Raw genomic sequence first — 20,460 nt, 5'->3', positions numbered from 1 at the left:
ACTAAAATAAGCATAACAATTACAATCCTTAAGAGACAAACCAGGTATAACTCTTGTAATTATTATTATTTACTCTATTTCTCATTTGAACACAGACAAGTTCATTATATGAAGCAATTATCATGGCATTAAACTTATTTTTCATCATGAAAGAAGAACAAACAAGTTAGGAGGCCATGACATTGGGAATAATGACATGTAATGCACCCCTCCCCCTCTTATCCTAATTAAAAGCAATCATTTGGGGTCTAGACCACGCAAGTGCTAACAATTCTATATTATATTGTCAAAAAAGAGTTGAATTGTCTAGTTCTAACATCCATATACCTTTACTTTTTTTATTTGATACATATATGTGTGAAATGTGTTTATCCATTCATTAGCAATGAGCATCCAACCACTAAAGCTTTAAAAGGATTCTACTCGAAAACAACAATAATAATCATATCTTCACACAATAAAAGATAATGCCTACCAAAGGTAGTTCAATCAAAGTTTCCAAGTTAATAGCAATTGTGTGACGATAATTTCTATTCTATCAACCTATATCTTCAAGATGTGGGGTGTGAGCTTGATCTACTAGTGGACAATACCTCACCCTTTAAGCATAAGACGAGTCACACTTTGACCAGCCCTCTAATTATCAAGTGCATTCGACCACAATGAATCCATGTACATTTAGTATTCCACGAGACACACTTCATCATTATCACGTCATTGATATTGATCAAGCAACTAAACGGGAAGTAGGAAAACCCTCTACAAGATGTTAAAAAATTGCTCTAGAAGACAAAGGTCTAATGAGGGGGGGGGGTCGAGCCACAAGTCTAGTTAGACAGGGCCCTTGGAATCCTGGAGTAAGGATGGTGCATTGCATGCCAAGAATTTGGGGTGGAAAAACAAGACGAATGTGGCATGCAACCAATTGGGGTTTGTTCGTCCAAAATGACACGCTAATGTGGAGTGGGTAGTCGGGCAGTGTACATGGGGGTGTTACTACAAGGTGAAATCCTAGACTCTAGTAAAAGTATATTGGAGTCTAGAGCCTTAGCATTTTTTATGTGATTTCTACATTGGCATTATACATGTGCGTATGTGTAGTAAGGTGGAGATGATTGTGCTCATACATATTGTTAGGCGGTACTTGATTAGGGCTAAAATCATGGGCCAAACTTGTTGTGTAATGAATGAGACATGAGACCAAACTCTGTACAAAACATAAGGCGCTTTCAATGGCTCCTAATCAACCCATATCTCTTCCATTCATTCATTCATTCATTCTGTCATTATAACATCCTTTTTCTTTCTCTACGTTCCTCCACGATCGATGAGAGAGAGCAGGAGAGTAGACAGTTTCTTGATCCTGAATTCATTAATAATTCAGAAAACTCCCTCTATGACACCTGATTAGAGTTCTAATCATTTAGATTGATCCAATCCATAATCTATCTAATCTATATATAATTCAGATTAATTGATTGATTGTGTCTGTATATATATATACATATTATGGATGAATATCCAAGCTCATCTAATTCCGCTGGTTCCATCATTTTCCCTTTCAGCCCCTTCAGCTCTAGCGTAGCGAACTCTGATGCTATCTTTAACGATTCAGACATCGATGCTGGTTTGTCCGCTAATTTCGGCGGCGATTTCATCATCGACGAGTCTCCAGATTGGCTCAATTTCTACTCAATCCTTGCCCCTCCTCCACCGCCCCATCCATCGTCTTCTCATTCTTCATCGTTTCTTCTTCGCGATTCTGCAGATCTAAGCCAAGAATTGATGGCTTTTAGCGACGGTTATAGCAGGAATTACCGTGACACTCCCTTCCCCCGTGACCATCATCTAAGCCCTCCCAGAATGCACCCAAATTTAGTAGCGACGCTAAAATCGATCCTGTCCCCGGTGAAACAACCGTCTGGTCAAGTCATCAAGCCAAATCAGGGAGAGACCAGGGCAGATCGGGGAGAGATGAAGGCAGAACAGGAAGAGGCGAGGCCTAATCAGGACAAGATTAGAGCAGATCTGGGGGAGAAAAAGAAGGCCGCGAATCCAGAGAACAAGCCAATCATGGGAGAACAAGCCAATAATCATTCGGCGGGTTCTGCTAAATTGGCGGCTGTGTGCGATGAAGATGACGATCCGACAGTGGCGACAGTGGTGTCTCTGGACCTCATCAAGAACAGGAGGCCGTTCACATGCAGCTATGAAGGCTGCAATAAAACCTTCAAAAACCCTCAGACCATGAAAATGCACTTTAAGACACATTACCCTGGGACCGATGTCTGTAAGCTCCAGCGGAAAACCCCGTCCTTGGACCCTACCAATAGTAACCCCACGGCCAAGGGACCCGGCCATAACAAGAAAATCCCGTCCAGGTGCCCACTCTGCCGCAAGACATTCGTCGGCCTGTACGAACTCAGGCGCCACTTCGGCCGGAAGCACAGCGATGGCGAGAAGAGCCATGCCTGTCGTAAGTGTGGCAAGAAGTTCTACATCGAAGTCGACCTTAGGGACCACGAGAAGCTGTGCGGGGAGCCCATCAAATGCAAATGCGGGATGAAGTTTGCGTTCAAATGCAACCTCGCGGCTCACAAGAAGGCGCACCTCGAGTGCCAAGACGTTGTCGTTACCCAGCTCAATCCCCTACAGAGCTCAAGCACTCTTGGCCTTGGCCTTAAGAGTAATGTAATGAGTCATGCATCGAACATGAATCACCACCTAAGCCGATCCATTCGTCAGCCTCCTCCTAATAATCCTACTCACTCGACTGGAAACAAGTTGTCCTTGAAATCTCCTTTCAACGTCACGGGCTCAAACTCTTCGATCATGGCACCCCTCGTTGATTTCCCTCAACTTTATCAACCTTTGGGTGATATCACTAATAACATTCGTTAGAAGTTATCGATTATATATTGGTGGAAAAAGGACGCGAGAGTTTAATAATTCTTCTTGCATTTTATATTTTACTTTGGATGATCAAAGCTCATGATCACGTGGACTCTTGCATGATAGAGAATGAGGATTGGGTTATAGAACTCTAAATCTTATTATTAAAGCAATGAGACTCTTACTTTAATCCGTTGTGCTCATTGAATTTATGTACTTGAATAGGCAAGCCTTCACATGTGGTGATTTTGTGCATTACACAAGGATAACATATACATATGTAGGTTTAATGTTCTTTTTTTAGGTATCTATTTCGTAGATTGTAAGAATGTAACGTATGATACTTATTTGCTAATGTCTCTTGTAAGGATAACATATACATACGTAGATTTCAAAACAATAACCCTTTGTCAACTCTCTCCTCCCATACATGTCCATATAAATTTGAACTTTATTCACATTGAGTCTCCAAGTACGAATATTATCATGCACACAAATATTCTCCCTTTGAGAACATTGTTTGTGCCATACACTTATTCCTTGTATCAAACATCATTTGCACTTAGATTCATCATTGTATGAATACCCAAATGCTTAAAAGTGTGTGCAAGTTCAATGTTTTAATTTCCATTGTGCAACGTTGCTACATGTACACGTATTTTCGTTCAATGCACCAATAACTCACTCTGTGTGGAAAAGACTTGGTTCATGTCAAGTACTAGCACAATTATGTATATATGCATTTGGTGTGCGTATCTCGTCAAATATAGTATCAATGATACACTAAGTACATTGATTTGAGATTCTTTAATGCCATTGTTGTCCATGCCGTGACAATTTCTTCCAAATAGTATAGGGTCAACTGTTTTGTTAATATCATTTCATTGACCCCAATATAACGAATAGATGTATCAAGAAACCTTGAGATCTCTTTAGTTGACATAACAATATTCTTGTGCATGTACATGTGTTGTTGAGGCCCTAATATTTAACATTCTCTCCCATTTGTGTATTGGAACTCCATCAATCATTTTCACATATTTTTTTGTCCATGTGTGTACATAGTTGAGACCCCAAAAAACTTAACATTCTCTCCCATACATAATTTGTGTATTGGAACTCAATGAAGAGTTTTCTTAAAATCCACAAATTAGCAATAAAATGGGGCACATACACATGTATGTATATATATACATACACACACACACACACCCACACACACACACATATATCTGTATATATATATATATATATATATAGAGAGAGAGAGAGAGAGAGAGAGAGAGAGAGAGAGAGTTTTAACATCTATCCACGAGAGATGGATTGCAATCTTTGAGGTAGGGCCTAGCCCACAACAAGGATTGAATTTACTTAGGTTCTCCCAAAGTTATGAGTTTGATGCTCTAGTGTAAACCACCAAGCCAACCACCATAATATAAAGTAATGATCATAAACATGGCCATGAAACCCAAAAAGAGCGTTCCATTGAGTCTCATCTACTGATCCATAAGGCGAGGCCATGTGCGACTCATCTATCATCTTAAGATCAAGCAGGTGCTCAAGTAGCCGATATACAAGTGTGTGGAACGAGGAGGGGTTTGGCGTGTTCAATTGGGAGAAGTAACCGATATCCAAGTGAGGTCGGTGCACGCGATAAGCATTAGCGGATGGCTACGGGCTACGAATGTTTCATGTCCCGGGTTCGAGGTGTGGTCCGAAGGCCTAGGGAATGGCTGGCTAGGTGGCTTAAACCCTAACCCTAATCCCAACCTGATAACCTTACCCATGAGGGTGCCCCTACCCTAACCCTAATCAATGAAACCTGAGGTCGAACTAGTGGAGAGGGCGTGAGAACATACCAGATATTTTAGTTATTATCAGTTGCTTTAGGGTCCACTTCGAGAGGAGAGGAGAGGGGAGGAGAGGCAGAGAGAGATAAGAAACACAGGCAGAGTAGAACTTTTTTGAGTTCCATCGCCATAATAAGTGTTTGTGAGACAGAGAAGACCCCTTCGACCTCGCCATCGCCATGCCCTACATTCCTCCTCATCTTCGCTCCGGAACAGGAGCAGCCACAGTTCCTCCCCCCCCTATCCATCGCTCTTCGTCCGGTGGAAGTTGGGACAGCAACAACAACAGCAGTAGCCGATACAGTTCTAACCCTAGAAATAGAGATTCTGGTAATGGTTTTGGCGTCGATAATGGAATACGCAGCAGCAGAAGAAGCGATGGAAGTAATGTGGGGGTTCGTGAGGTCGTGTGGTGTGCTTGGAAACCCTCTGATCGCATCCTTAGCTTGCAGCAAGAACAGGTTTTTCTTCTGCTATTCTTCCCTTTCTTAGTTTGCTTTTTTAAACGAAAATCTAGAAATTACCTTTTAATGCTATGTTTGGGTTGTTTTTGAAAATCCATCTTTTACTTTTGATTTTTAATAGTTTGTCCTCCTTCAATGTGGGGATTTTGGATCCATCCATGAAACATAGGTCATAGTTAATAAACAATCAATTGACATGGAAAGGACGTTTCAATGGAAAAAATTGTACTTTTGTAACTACATATTGACTATATACAAGCTTTCAGAATAGCTCCACAAATTGAAACAATTGAGTCATTTTTTGTTTTCTTTCAACGTAGAGACTTTGGACACAGACATGAAACATAGCTACCATTGACATGAAATAGGTGTTTTCAATGGGAAATCAACTTCTTATCGACTATATCGTTGAATTTGAGTACTCTCTTTATCATATTCAGAGTTGAGTCTTTTCCTATTTATAATAGCTTCAAATGTCTGTTTTTTGTTATCAACTAAACACGAACCTATAGAATAAATACAATTTTGAGTAATTTATTTTTCGGTCATTAACAGTACATGAATTTATAGATTATCTTCTTCCCTTTCAGTGAAGTTTATAAAACAGCTTCAAATTTTAGTCATTGATGGTAACAATTAATTGAATTATGTGTCATGATCGACAATGTGGGGAAAGCAAGTTCTAATGTGATCAAGTTGAGAGAAGGAGAGTTTATATTAGCTGTTTTGTTGAAGTGATTTATGGATCATGAATAATGAATTCCCAAAAATGGCAATCTTGATGAAACGTCGTATGTTATCTATACAGAGAGCTAAGAGAGAAACTAGAACTAAAAAGTAAAAGTATCCTTTTGATCTATAAGAAGACAACCTAAAAAATACGATAAAGAATTACAAGATTACCCTAGAAAATTGAAATATACATAATAAGTAAAAAGTTACACTGGAAATATATACACAGGGACTATCACAAAAGCTTTGTGATATAAGATAGACAATGCTCTGTAGGAGGATAGTCTTTCTGAGACATCCTATATATTTCTATGGGCAGCATCCTTGTAGCTCGTGTCTCTATGATCACCTTCTCATCCAGAGTTAGAGGCTGATCTTGGAAAAGGAGTGATGATGTTCTAAATCCGCCATTAATATCTATCTCATGATCTTCTGTGTAGTATCTTTCCTTGGGTTCGAGTCCCAATCCAATGCATGCTGTAGGAGAGATCAATGATATGAGTGGTGCACTGTCCAAGGTATCCAACTGTTTTGTTGTCTCTTCTAGCTATGCGCCATCCGGATCCCCATTCTCATTCTCTGTACTTCCATTGTCTAGCTCATTCCCACTCAAGTTAAAGTTATAAAAGAAAGGGCAAGTATGTCAAATTTATCTCTAGAAAACACCATGAAACATGTTTTCTTGTTGGTTCTGTGTGAAATTGTCTCTTCTTGACTATTAAAAAACAGCCACTAAAAGAATTTGGCACTTCCTGATTATTGGGCCCAAGGCCCAGTATTTTGATGCTGCATAACAAATCCGTACCTTGGTCCAAATGTTGTCAAAGTTTCATCTAATTGACACATCAATCAAGTTCAAGGCAATGCCTGAACTTGGCTGTTGAAACTGGTTTGGTCATCATATTTAGTGGATTATCTGTTCTGTTGATTTTCTCAACTGTAATAAACTCTTGTGATATTGTAACTCTCAAGAAGTGCATGTTGATTTAAATATGTTTGGTCCATTTGGTTTTTGGCCATATGTATGGCAGTTTGATTATTGCAGTAAACTAGTGTCTCATCCAATGGTGTTAATAAACTCTCGTGCTATTGTAACTCTCAAGAAGTGCATGTTGATTTAAATATGTTTGGTCCATTCATGGTACATTTGGTTTTTGGCCATATGTATGGCAGTTTGATTATTGCAGTAAATTAGCGTCTCATCCAAACACACCAACCAAACCTTGAAGCCAAACAGCTTCTTTCACTGTTTCTGTAGCTGGCTGACAAAGCAACAGTCAGCTTCAACATTGCTCCAGCTGATAGTACATCCAAACAAAGTGGAACCATATCCTGTCAAGGATTTTCTCTTACTAAATCTCCAACATGATCCAAACCGCATATCTTACAACACTTCTAGTAGTTTCATCCATAAGCTAAACGGACATCAGTACTAAGATTTACATATTAAAAAATCCATTTCACGACTTGCCAATGCACTTTTCTTGGGTTTCCCTTATATCTTCTTATGAAACTCACAATGAGTGCAATATCAGGTCTAGTGCATACCATGGCATACATGAGCCCCCTGTCAACTCTAGCATAGGGAACATGAGACATTTGGGCCCTGTTTGCAGCTTGTGGTCACAATGCTGCTGAAAGTTTGAAATGTTCTGCCAATGGAGTACTGATGGGTTTCTTGTTTTCGACATCGAATTGTTGTAACAACTTTTTAATGTATTCTTTCTTTGATAGAGAAAGTGACCCAGATTTTCTATCTCCATGAATCTCCATTTCCAATTTTTTTCACAGCATCCAAAATTTTAATTCCAAACTCTCCATTTAACTGAGGTTTAAAATTTGTAATTTCAAAAGCATGCAAAATGTGATTGACATATAAAAGAAAATAATGAAGGGTCCATCCGTGAGCCTCATGTAATATATACAATTATCATACACCGACAAAAGCAATCTTTTTTTGTTTCACTCTGCAACTTCGTTAGTGCCTCTAACATTCTCACTGAATCTTGTGAATTACCCATGCTTCATGTAAATTGGGTCCATATGGGGAGCATCTCTAGTTTCTCTCATGATAATATCCGATAATTTCCATATTATCATACCTAAAAAAGATTAATCACTTCTTTATTTAATTATCCTTCTTCGTCACCCACTATTGTCCCTTCTCAGTCTTTCTTTGCTCTAATAAGGTTTATTTAAATATTATTATTTTTTGAATTAGTGGTAGGTTGGTGGGATCGGATTATATCCCAATTGATTGAGAACTTTGACCCAGATTTGATCAGTAAAAAGCATGTGAAACCTCCATGCTGAATCAAAGGTCTATTTTATTGGTTCCAGCAAGTTTGGGTAGTTTCAATAGAATCATTTTTTTGTGAGACTCCTCTGGTAGCTGTCCTCAAGCAAAAAGGTATCAAGCTGCTTGTACCACTGTCTTGGAGATTGTTGCAGGTCATATACAGATTTCTTTAGTAAACAATCATGATCTTCTTTACCATGAACTTCAAACCTTTTGATAAGATATCTAGTTCACCACGCAAGAAAGCTGTTTGATATCTAGTTATTGCGTGAACTCTAGATTGAGATGAGCTATATTGCAAGTAGACTATGCATTAAACCACGCATGTCTATTGGAGAGAATACTTCATTGAGGACAATTCTTTATCGCTATATCAAGCCCTTTGGCCATCCATCGAGCTTTATGCCTTGCCTCTTTAATACCAGGGATTTTGTCTTTCTTCCTCAGGACCCATTTGCTTCCCAAATATATTTTGATTCTTTTGATTCTCAGCAATTTCCCAAGCATGATTTGTGTGCAGAGACTAATCTCTTCACTCATGGTGTAGATTGTTAATCATTCATGGCTTGATGGTTATTGGGGTTTGTGACTATCAATATGAAACCGATTCTGCATAGCCAGACTCTTGTGGAGGCTTAGTCACTCTCCTTGATCTCTAGCTTGCTGATATTACCGCAATTGGTGTGCATCTGTATCATCCACTGTCTGTTGTTTATCGTCCTCTTCTTGATCTGTTGGCAATTCTTTGGGAGACTTCACCTCAAGCTCCACCTCCTTTCAACACTCTTGAGATTTGACCATCTCATCTTTGTTAAAATTCACATCTCTGCTACTGATGCGTTATCTTGTTGTTGGACATCAGTGTTTGTTTCCTTTAACTTGTTTAGGATACTTGAGAAAAATGATTTTCTTTTCGAGTGGCTCAAGGTTGTCTTAAATTACGTGAGCCTGAACAGACATCCAAATACTCTCAAATTTTAATAGCTAGCAGGAGCACTTGACCACAACTCTTGTGCAATCTTGAATCTTGCAAACTCCATGCTGTTTATTGGCAAGTTTGATTTGCCTTTCTGTTTGCTTCTCTGTCAAGGTTATTTTCCATTATTTGAATTTGACAAAGACTTCATTTTTGTGTTTCAAAATAAATATCCAAACCTTACTTGAGAATCCATCAATGAAGTTTAACATGTATTTACTGCCACCAGGAAAGGGAACTCAAGAAGAATCCGATAGATCCGCGTGGATGTAATGGATTATTATACTAAACTTAACTAGACTTTGCATCTAAATACATAATGCTCACAGAAGTCTAGTTTTTGTATCTTGTAGCAACATAACAATCCTTGTATACTCTCATATCTTGCCCAGACCACTCACTTATATGCCCAAGATGAATATGCCATAATTTGGTGTCATCAAAATTAAAGGTTAATGACACAGCTGCAATGCCTGTAATTGTGCTCCCTTTCACTATGTAGATACCATGAGCTCTCTTCCCGTCCAGAACAACTAGAGCACGTCATATGGTTCCAGCTTCACATTTGTAGTTGCAGCTGTTGAAGTTGAGCATTCCCAAGGATATCAAACTCCTCAATTCTGGAACATGCTGGACATCTGTCAATGTTCTTTTGGTTCCTTCATACATCTTGATCCATATTGTGTCTATACCGATGACGCTGTAGGCTTTGTTATTTCATAACAAAACCTTTCCTTCTTCTAAGGTCTTGTACGTAACAAACCAATCCTTATGAGGTGACATGTGGTATAAACAGCCCAAATGAAGAAGTCAGTCATTTCCTGAGTCATGAGATGCACTGTCATAAGATCAGCTATTGCGTTTCTGTTCTGGAGATCTCTCTCAAGATGCCCTTCTTTGTGACAATGAAAGCATTTATTCTTTCTTGACGTTGGTCTTGATTTAGATCATGAGTGTCCTCTATTCTTTAAGGAGCAAAGCATCGGTGCCCCATGATATAATCCAGGTAGAGATGGGGACCACCCCATTAATCATTGAGGCATTATTCCGATCAGTGACCAATATCAAACAGCTTTGGGAGCTCCCTAAATAAAGATACTCAAGGTTGACAATAATGTCATCAGAACAACTTGCTGAACATGGAGATATTCATTGTTGGTACGCTGAAACCCAACAATGGTTCCAGTCACATGGCATAAACATAAATGCACCACCCCAACTTCAATATAGCTTTGATTGTCCCCATCTAAACATGAACAAATTGGAAAAGAATAAGAGTGATCTGAACTGATATTATCAAGTTGAAAAACAAAATAACATGGATCAGCTCCACGACTTCTCTTGGTAGGAAGATGGCCGTTTATAAGACACTATTTATGCACATTGGAGGATGGGTTCAGTAGCAGGCCCTCTTATATGGACACACTTATATCCTATGTGTTGCGCATTGTGATAGGGCAGTTGCGAAGTTCTTCACTTCAGTTTGAGATTGAAATAGGCAGATATGCACGAGTACCTCTAGACGGAATAATTTTCCAATTGGTGTACACCAAGGTTTAGCAAAAGAGGTGGGTACACCAAGAATACTTTATTAACCTCCTTGGTGTACCAGCAATGCACGAATACCTCTAGAAGAAAGAATTTGCCAATTGGGCTTATAAGCTATTTTGGCGTCTTTTGCTAAACCTTGGTGTACCAGTGGATCCTGCTCTTCACCTGCCATAAACTTGATTCATGTAAACTTTGCCACATCAAATTTTGTAGTTGCCGTAATCCAGATTTGAACAACACTGTCAAATTTATTGTGCAAAGAACTTCACAAATCTAACCAAGTGCACCAAAAAAGCACCCACACCTCAAAAAGCTCCTTAGAGCCCAAGAAGCCTTCTTTGTAATATACCTCTCTATCACACTAAGACTAGAGGGTCTTTTTCTTACCAGAAACTAAAGAAAGAGTAAGAGATAAAACTATGATTCTTGGATTTTTTTATCTTGCTACAAATGGGTGGGAGTTATGGCTATTTATATCCAGGGGAAGTGACATTTGTTATGTTTGCTATTGTGATCCTTCAGCGTCAACTGAATTTAAAAATCAGTCACATAAAAGAATTTGGCCCTTATTGAGTATTGTGCCCAAGGTCCAATATTTTGGCCATATATGACAAGGGTAAATCTAGAGGAGTGATCCTGTGTTTCACGCCTTTAAGCTTAATTGCTGTACTGGTTTATGTTCTAAGATTTTCTCAATAATGTAAAGAAATACATGTGAGTGCAACTTGGAAGGCTTCGGAAATCTATATGATATGCTTTATCTTGGAAAGTTCATCTATGTGCGTCAATTTTAATCTTGTCATCTATGTTCTACTATTTACGCTTTTGTCAAGGATAATTTCAGTCAAGCTGGATAGGAACTTTCATGTATGTGTATTACAAAAAGAAGCCATGTGTGTGGAGAACAGATTAAGTGTATGTCTGGTATTTTATTGCAATTTGTTTGTTGTGCTTCATTAGACAGATACAAATGTATGGAAACAATTTAGAGGTACATCAAGACAATTGCTGACAATAATTAATGACATATTTGTAGTTCTGTGAATGACGCCCTTTATATTATTCTGCTAAAATCTAGTTTTATTTCTGTTTTAAACTGCCCTCATCTTTAATGAACATATCTATGTTATAATTAAGTGTTATTTGATTTTGTGGTTTATTATAATATATCTGGAGGCTGATTGACCGTATCTCTTTGTGTTTTCACAATTCTGTTGATATTGTCAGATTGCAGAGATGAGGGCACGGTTGAATGTAGATGTTGAGATTACTGAAGGAACACCTGCAGCACCAGCACCTGTGGAGACTTTTGAAGATATGGTGTGCCTGTCTTTCGTCTTCAGCCCTCTGTTCTACATGTCTTTAATTGACAACTTATTTGTTTTTCTTGGCGATTTTCGTTGTACAGTGTCTTCATGCAAGCATCATGAAGGACATTTCCTTTCACCAGTATACAAGACCTACACCAATCCAAGCACAAGCTATGCCTGTGGCATTAAGTGGGATGGATTTGCTTGGCTGTGCAGAGACAGGAAGTGGGAAGACTGCTGCGTTTTCAATACCAATGATTCAGGTATCTATTCAGATGTTATGCTTGGTAAAAGATTATTCATCAAAGAATTTTAAGGAATAAAATTGGTTTTGACTACCTCTTATGACTTTTATATGTGTGCAGCATTGCTTGGCACAGCCTTCAGTGCGCCATGGAGATGGGCCTTTGGCATTGGTCCTTGCTCCTACAAGAGAGCTAGCACAGCAAATTGAAAAAGAGGTGTCAAATTCGATATCTTTTGTCTTACCTGGATATTCTTAACTGTGATTGAGTATGAAATCGTGAATAATAGAAATGAAATCCTGCTATTTATTTGATCTGGTTCAAATTAAGTATGAGATTTCAAGATTTAGACTGTTCTTGATTCACTCACCATATTAATATGTGTATTAGATCTGGTGTCTAATTATCAACTCTGATACACTACATGGCCAACATTTGGTTGTCATTCAGTCTCTGCACGTATAGCCTACTATCTACTCATATAAAATAAGCACTATGGTATGTGATATGCGCTAGTGGCAAAAATATCGAGAGTTCCGCTATAGAATTATGAGTGATACAATATGCCACTGAATAAGAATGTAATGGCTGAAATTTGGAAATTGAACAACCAACTTAAACCCAATGATACTTCAAGGTTTGTGCCATGTGGGAATTGGCCTTCCCATGTTAACATTTTTTTTCACATTGCCTATGGCTTTTCAAAAAATTGTAGCGATTTCAATGGTGAGGCGCAACTATTATTAGTTGTAATTGTTAATTGTAGAATGTTCTTGGAAATGGAATATTCCTCTTAAGATTATTATTGTATTATATGGTGGATTCAGAGTTTGTTGTGTCCGATTATAATTGAAGTTAACCTCAGTTTATCACAAACTTCATCTTTTTTCCAAAATTGTTTTGTTTGAACTTTAGTAATCAATGACTCCTTCACGAGTTGTTGATAGTTATAGCAAATTAAGTGGTTTTCCCTGGAATTTAACGTTTATACTTTGTCTAAATCTGTATTCTATGCAGGTGAAATCGTTCAGCCTATCACTTGACAAGTTCCGGACTGCAATTGTTGTTGGAGGAACAAACATTGGAGAGCAGGTAGGTGATTATGTTTGATCATGTTTCTATTTGAAATGACTGGTTTGGATTGATTTATACTCCTTTAATCTAGAAATCTGAGCTTAGAGCTGGAGTGGAAGTTGTTGTGGCCACACCTGGAAGGTTTATAGATCACCTGCAGCAAGGAAATAGCTCTTTGTCAAGGGTATCTTATGTTGTCCTAGATGAAGCTGACAGGATGCTTGATATGGGATTTGAACCGCAGATCAGAGAGGTAAAGGTTTTAACTGAAGTAGTTGTTAAAATAGTGCCAATAATCCCCTTTCTTAGCAACATATTTAATTTGTAGATTATGAGGAATTTGCCCAAAAAGCATCAAACACTATTGTTCAGTGCTACTATGCCGGAGGAGATTGAAGCCTTAGCTCAGGTTTGGTCATTTTTCATTTGATGACATAAACCGCCATAGTATTTGTGAAATAAACTTTTAAATTGATCATGATGAGTTCCGTTGGGGTGTGTTTCCCAGGAGTATCTTTGCAATCCTGTACGGGTGAAAGTTGGAAAAGTAAGTAGTCCAACTGCAAATGTCTCTCAAATGCTGAACAAAGTAACTGAAGAAGAAAAGGTAAGGCTGCAATAACCTCAGCTGTTAGTACTTATTATGTAGGGTTCTAACTTTTGTTCGATCAGCTGATATAGTAACATTATTTGGACAGATGGATCAGCTATTGTCACTTCTTGTAGAAGCATCAGGTCAAGCAGAAAGAGCAGGGCATTCTGCACCCCTCACAATTGTTTTCGTTGAGCGGAAGGTGAGCAGTTTTAACATTTGTGGTTAATTACATGCATGAACTGTGTTAATTTTTCTTTTCTGTTTTTGATAGACAAGGTGTGATGAGATTTCAGATGCATTAGTTGCCCAAGGTCTCAAATCATCTGCTTTGCATGGTGGGAGGAGCCAAGCAGAACGAGAAGCAGCTCTGCGTGACTTTAGGAAGGGCAATATCTCCATTTTGGTAAGTCTTGAACTAAATAGAGTAATGTATTCAACATTAATGATAAAAGTGAATGTGCATGTTATAACAAAACCTCTAGCAATATATTAAGGAATCAGTCCTATTCTCACATTTCTGCTTATGTGGTGGAGGCAATCCTTTTGAGTATTCAAGAAAAGATGTTCAGCTTCACTTTGTTCTTCAGTTTAGTAGGGCTCAACATATCTGTGGGATGTGTCTACTCTTATTGTGACGGAATTGGTGTTTTTCAATGTGGTCAAGTTATCCAACGCAAAAGAAATATCATGGAAACTAATCTTCACAAGCAAGATACAGCCATCTTAGGGTTTGATGTGCTTTTGAGGTCTTGTAGGTGCATCTGTTTAAGAGTAACTCGCTAGGCACTATAGCGAGATATCTCTCATGTAGAGGTCAGGGCTATGACTAAAAGCTCCATGCGAACTTATTGCGCTGTATGAAACACCTGAATTAGAAGTTGTTCTTAAGTGCATGTTTGCTCTTTTTGTTAAATTTTAATAATCCCATCCATAAGTTCTACGCATCACAGTAATTAAGACATGAATGTTGCTTGGCCATCTTCACAGGTTGCGACAGATGTTGCCTCTCGTGGACTTGATGTCAGTGGGGTTGCGCATGTTGTCAACCTAGACCTTCCTAAGGTACAGCATCCCCTCGTTTTTATGAAAGCATTCTACATAAAACTTTGCAGCTAGAAACTCTTGTTCATACTTAAGTAAGGGTGTCTGGTTGAATTTTTTTCTACGAATAGATTATCTAAGTCAACAACAAGGTAGTTTCTTTATAATTTATCCTTGTATAGATAAAAAGATTCTTTAGTCACGACTTATTTTATTGCTATTTACTTTTTACTTTTTACTTGTTACATCTATCTTGGTTTGTGGTTCTCAAGGATGAGAAAAGATTAAGATTAATCTCTTGTTTGGTCTTATAAGCCATTTTGGCCTCTTAAAAGACGTTATATATCTTTCTTTCTTTCTTGTAAACATTTCCTAACCAGCAAGTTAGGATCTCTGTATAGCTAATCCAATTGGGTTATGGTATGGTCACTCGACCTAAATTGTTCATTTAATCCAAATATATCCCAGTGCACAATGGACAATGAGATGTTGCTAACTTGCTTGATGCTACTTGATCCAAGACAGCTAAGTGTCAGATTGAACTTGCTACTCTAGTGAAAGATGCTGTAAAAGTTATTATATATTTGTTTTTTTTCAGCTTGATTGAAAGATGCTCTTCACTCTCATGACTGCTAAATCCTCAGTTGACTGTAGATCCATATACCAGAACTTTGGGATGCCTTTTGCTTAGGCTAACAGTGAACTTGATCAGATGTGTTCTTCCTTAATGGTGATTGCTTGAATATTCTCCAGAGGGTGGCACTCTAGGTCAGGAATTGAAATAAGAGAGAGTACAATACTGAAGGATGGGGTTTGTTTTTAAGCTAAGACTACAATGATGAACTCCCGGTCAAAATTAGCTTATGCACATAGGAGACTACATATGTAGATTATGATGCACTCTTTTGAACCTATAATGCAAGAGCTAACTGATAAATATGAACTCTTTACATTACTTTCTGGAATTTATGGAAGACTCCCTTCCCTGCATGTAGGTGTTTTGTTGTGAATGTATTTCTCTCTCTGCTAAGAGAGAGCTTGTCAACTCTATGCAGTTTATGGAATGTTTTGGTTGGATCCTGCACATGCTAACAGTCTCTATTTCAAAGGCAGGGACTATGCGTTGCCATTATAGTCTTCTTCTCAGCTGTATTATCATATATGCGATATTCTCTTTGATTTGTAGGCTGCTCAATGATATTAATTTCTGGAAGGGGTCTGAAGTGTACTTTTTCTGAACGGCTCTGCTGTGTAGAAAAACAATGAATAAAAAATAGCTCATGGATGATGTCTATGTGGCAAACAAGACATTGCCGTCTTATTTCAAATGCAACATATTCATATTCTCTTTAGATTTTAGGCTGTCTAATGGTATCTGATCTTCCAGACAGACTCATACAAACTACTTTGTGTTAAATGCATCTACAATTCTGCTTATGTGCTAGAGAATTGTGACCTCTACAAGTCAAGGTGGCACTAACTCAATCATTCTCACATAACTCAGACAATGGAAGACTATGTGCATAGAATTGGCAGAACTGGTCGGGCAGGTGCAATGGGCCAAGCAACTTCATTTTTTACAGATCGTGATGCTGTAAGATTACTTTTGATTCCTCTCAAGTACGCTCTCTCACCAGTCCCTCACGTGGTAACCTGTTGATTGTCTTCTGTAGTTCCTTGTGGCCCAAATTCGAAAAGCAATAACAGAAGCTGAATCTGGAAATGCTATGGCTTTTGCAACAGGAAGGGTAAGTTAACTTTCAGATCATATCCGCATTTTGCTGAGTTATACTTTCTCAACTACTGTGCAACCATGTTTTAAATTGCGTGCAGGCTGCACGGAAGAAAGAAAGAGAGCAGGCAGCTGCATTTAGAGAAGGCAGACTTGGAGTCACTGGTGTAGGGCAGATAGGTAATACAGCTGTTCGAGTAGAGGACAAGTACAAACACATGCTTGTTTCACCGGTAGATCCGAAGAAGGCAGAGGGAGCAGCAGATGATGCCTGGGATGATTGAGACATTAGCAAGATCAGAGGTTTTAGAAGAGACTGCAGTGCACAAAGAATTTATCATGGAAATCACGATAACCACAAGTCTATCATGGATCCAGCAGAGGAGAGGGAAATGCTTGTATTGATCAATGTGTCGTATGTTGGAAATAGAGATTTTAGCATTTTGTTTTCTCATAATCAACTTTTGGAATCCATAGCATGTGGTTGCACACTGCAGTGTAGAAAGCAAAGGCTATTCAGATGCATTCAGTGCATAAATTCAGAGTTGTCTACCGTACACTAGATCAGTAAAATCGGAAGGAAAAATGATGTGAATGCAAGGAATGTTAGTTGAAAATATGGATTTTTATGTACTGTCATTTTCTTGCAAAATTGTGTAGGACAATTTTATTGGTGCACTGTATGTGCATATATAATGTGGTAAGAGTTATCTTTGTTTTTTCATTGTTTGAACATTTTGGTGACCTATTATTTTGCTGCTGCGTGTATAATCAGTAATTGCAGTATCCTTTTTTCATTGCTTGAACGTTTTGGTTCCTATTGGTTAAAAGAGGTTCTGGATTGTATTCAGTGTTATTGTGATTGTACCATGTTCATTCTTGTTACTATGTCTTGGTTGGCTGAGCTATTACTAAAGTACAGATATATCAGATGATACTTAGCATTTAATTGAGCACGTGGTGCTGCTTGTATAATGCCTTATCCATTCAGAGATATGTCACTTTTATTTATTACTATGAAGGTACATATTGTGAAGACAAGGATCTAGCATCTAACACTGATCTGTTCGTGCATGTAAGTATTGTTACGCTTTGAAGTTATAGTAGGACTTTGATCAGCACCAAAGCTCAAGGGTGATATGTGTAGCTTTAAGACTCAAAAAGAACTCTAGAGAACACTTGACATGACCCACGATGTGAATGAACACTTTTTATGACCTCTAGGGTTATGAAGGTGACATAGGATTGCGGGTTGAACACATCATATATGCTTTTCTCATATAGCGTGCCTAGCTCCTTTTCTCACTCTACTCTTCAACCGTGTCCTCGTCAAGGGTTTTCCACCACAGTGGCACTCATACATAGATGATAGAGGGGACACTATTGACCCAAATACATATGGTACCATTATGATTGGTCCCATAAATGATATTTGTAATATTCTCCATGTGTGATATTCCCAATATTTGAGAATATGAGATGGCCCCAAGAATACTATAGAACCATTCGTTTTGCAAAACAAATATAAAAAAAATTAATTCACTAAAACAAGAACAGTCATTCATTAAAAAGTTATAAAAATATGATTAGTATTAAATCTCCTTTACAGTGTCCAATAGAAAAGGGGGGAATTTATGAACCTTTAGTTTATTTATTTATTATTTTAAAAAAAGTAATATTTTATATTTATTATAGAAATATGATTAGTGTGAAGTCCCATTTTTAATGTAAGATAAAAATATCCATAAATTATGGGAGAATAAAAAGTGAGGAATTGATGAACCTTTATTTTATTTTATTTATCTATTAAAAATAAAACGAATATTTTTACATTTATTTTAAAATTTTATTAGTGTGAAGTCCCTTTTTTATTGTGAAGTTCCCTTTTTTTATATTAGGAAACTAAAAAGGAGTGAGTTTATGAATTCTCTTTTTTTTTACCGAATGCTTTTCATGCATTTGGGAACCCCCACGAATGCGAATATGTCAATCTATGATTTGTCATATGCTCGCTAAATTATATGGTGTAGTAATGTAAGTAGAGTTCAACGATTATATGGAGCCATTAAGTCTTCGAGCACCTGGAAATGCTAGCTTAGATGAGCCTTCTCTACTATTGACCATATCTTCACACGTAGATGCTTAATTTACCAACCCAAGGTTTGCAAGAAGAAATTACATTGTTGTTTTGTGGACTTCCGCAACGCCTTTGACACAGTCCCTAGAGAGTGGTTGCTTGATAGGCTTTAAAGCTTGGAGATATTAGATGACATGATTACATGATTTGGGCTATCTATGCTTTATATGAGCAACTCTCTAGGTGTGTACGATGTTCGGGTGGCCTATCCAATCGCTTCACTAACACCATTGGTGCAAAACAAGGTTGTCTCCTATCACAGACTCCTTTTGGGATGTATATTGATGAGATCATTGATTTTATGACTCGTAAGGGAACAACCGAGTAGTCCTAAGGGGTACACAAGTTAATCTCTTGCTCTATTCATAGCATAATTTTACTCTTTGAGTCTCAACAGGACCAACAAAGGTACCTTAATGTCCCAAGGCTACCACCTTTCATGTGGGCACAATTAGAGAGACCATTGGTGATGATGTTATCACGTTAACTTCGAAGCAAATCCATAGTGCAACATGACATCATAGAGCAAAGTTCAATTTACCGCCAATGCTGGTAGAAGCACTTTTCCAACTTATAGTTTTAATTAATAGGATACATAGCCAATCACAACATAGGATATCTCGGCAAGCTTTTGGGGCATCTTGATCACTTTATGAGTTTGGCGATACTAGCTCTTGGTATAACACTGTGGTAAGTTGGGTTATTGCAAACGACTGAGACATTAATAACATGTCTCCTCTTAGGTACAACCACTAGATGGATAAAACTTTAATCGCTTATGAGGACCGTAATAAAGTAATACACCAAGAAATATGGTAAATTTACCCTCGACATAAATGAATGAACCCACTAGAATCACTCTCATCTAAAATGGTGTATGTACTATAAGGAACACTTCATGCACTTCTCTAAGTTAGTTTTTATTATACAACCAAAATATCCAGGTACGTTCTTACCAAATGCATTAAGGGTTGCCAATGGATAACTTAGAGTATCATCTCACCAACTTGAGGTTGAGAATGGTCGTGCTAATGGAGTTCCTAGAGAGTAAATGATATGTAGATTGTGTCACATAGAGATAGAAGATGAGTATCACTTTACATGCAAGTGTCCAACTTACGTCGAGATAAGGGTAAAATACCAAGACACACTCTCCAAGCTATTAGATACCCTATATATAAAGAAACTAGGTAGATATATCTTAGAGCTAAAACAACATAGAGAGAATAAGCTACAAAATGTTAACCATAACCTTTCTAATATTTACCATCACTTAACCATTGAAATTTTTCAAGGACAAGAGGGGATGATGAGCATGGACACACCTGCACCACTTGGCCTCTCCCTGGTTGAAGCAAAAAACCATAAACAACCACACACCCTCGGATGTCAGGCCTCAAAGTCACTCATTGTGTAGAAGCAATTAAGACGATAAGGGAATGTGAGTTACACTGTCTAGAAGCTATGGTCGGGGTACCTTTTACATTGGAACCATAGGCCACACCCACATCGAAATCCTTTGAACTCCCGTTCATTTTCAAGAGACTTGGATGGAAATGAAT

At 38.0% G+C, this 20,460-nt stretch overlaps 2 protein-coding genes across 2 annotated transcripts; both read left to right on the top strand.

The window, feature by feature from the left end:
* Positions 1-1,466: 1,466 nt before the first annotated feature.
* On the top strand, positions 1,467-3,093 carry LOC147849234 (uncharacterized). The gene has a single exon (XM_087337740.1). It carries the CDS (start codon positions 1,510-1,512, stop codon positions 2,899-2,901), a length of 1,392 nt encoding a protein of 463 aa, XP_087193866.1. The 5' UTR covers positions 1,467-1,509; the 3' UTR covers positions 2,902-3,093.
* A 1,768-nt stretch (positions 3,094-4,861) lies between these two features.
* LOC147849233 (DEAD-box ATP-dependent RNA helicase 20-like) lies at positions 4,862-17,485 on the top strand. Its single transcript, XM_087337743.1, has 14 exons — positions 4,862-5,203; positions 11,992-12,084; positions 12,173-12,337; positions 12,440-12,535; positions 13,337-13,411; positions 13,485-13,646; positions 13,722-13,802; positions 13,902-14,000; positions 14,092-14,187; positions 14,260-14,391; positions 14,976-15,050; positions 16,534-16,623; positions 16,703-16,777; positions 16,863-17,485. The coding sequence occupies exons 1-14, from the start codon at positions 4,922-4,924 to the stop codon at positions 17,043-17,045; spliced, it is 1,704 nt and encodes a 567-aa protein (XP_087193869.1). The 5' UTR covers positions 4,862-4,921; the 3' UTR covers positions 17,046-17,485.
* The last annotated feature ends 2,975 nt before the right edge of the window (positions 17,486-20,460 follow it).

The sequence above is a fragment of the Azolla caroliniana genome, unplaced genomic scaffold (genome assembly GCF_043228905.1).
Source record: "Azolla caroliniana isolate FFs.n. ecotype wild unplaced genomic scaffold, voAzoCaro1.0.p SCAF_115, whole genome shotgun sequence".
Taxonomy (NCBI): domain Eukaryota; kingdom Viridiplantae; phylum Streptophyta; class Polypodiopsida; order Salviniales; family Salviniaceae; genus Azolla; species Azolla caroliniana.
This window is presented reverse-complemented; position numbering and strand designations above follow the sequence as displayed.

Coding starts and splice junctions, on each gene's coding strand:
- LOC147849234 (XM_087337740.1), top strand. CDS start 1,510: ATGGATGAATATCCAAGCTCATCTAATTCCGCTGGTTCCATCATTTTC.
- LOC147849233 (XM_087337743.1), top strand. CDS start 4,922: ATGCCCTACATTCCTCCTCATCTTCGCTCCGGAACAGGAGCAGCCACA. Junction 13,412..13,484: donor GAACAAACATTGGAGAGCAG/GTAGGTGATTAT, acceptor CCTTTAATCTAG/AAATCTGAGCTTAGAGCTGG. Junction 13,647..13,721: donor TTGAACCGCAGATCAGAGAG/GTAAAGGTTTTA, acceptor TTTAATTTGTAG/ATTATGAGGAATTTGCCCAA.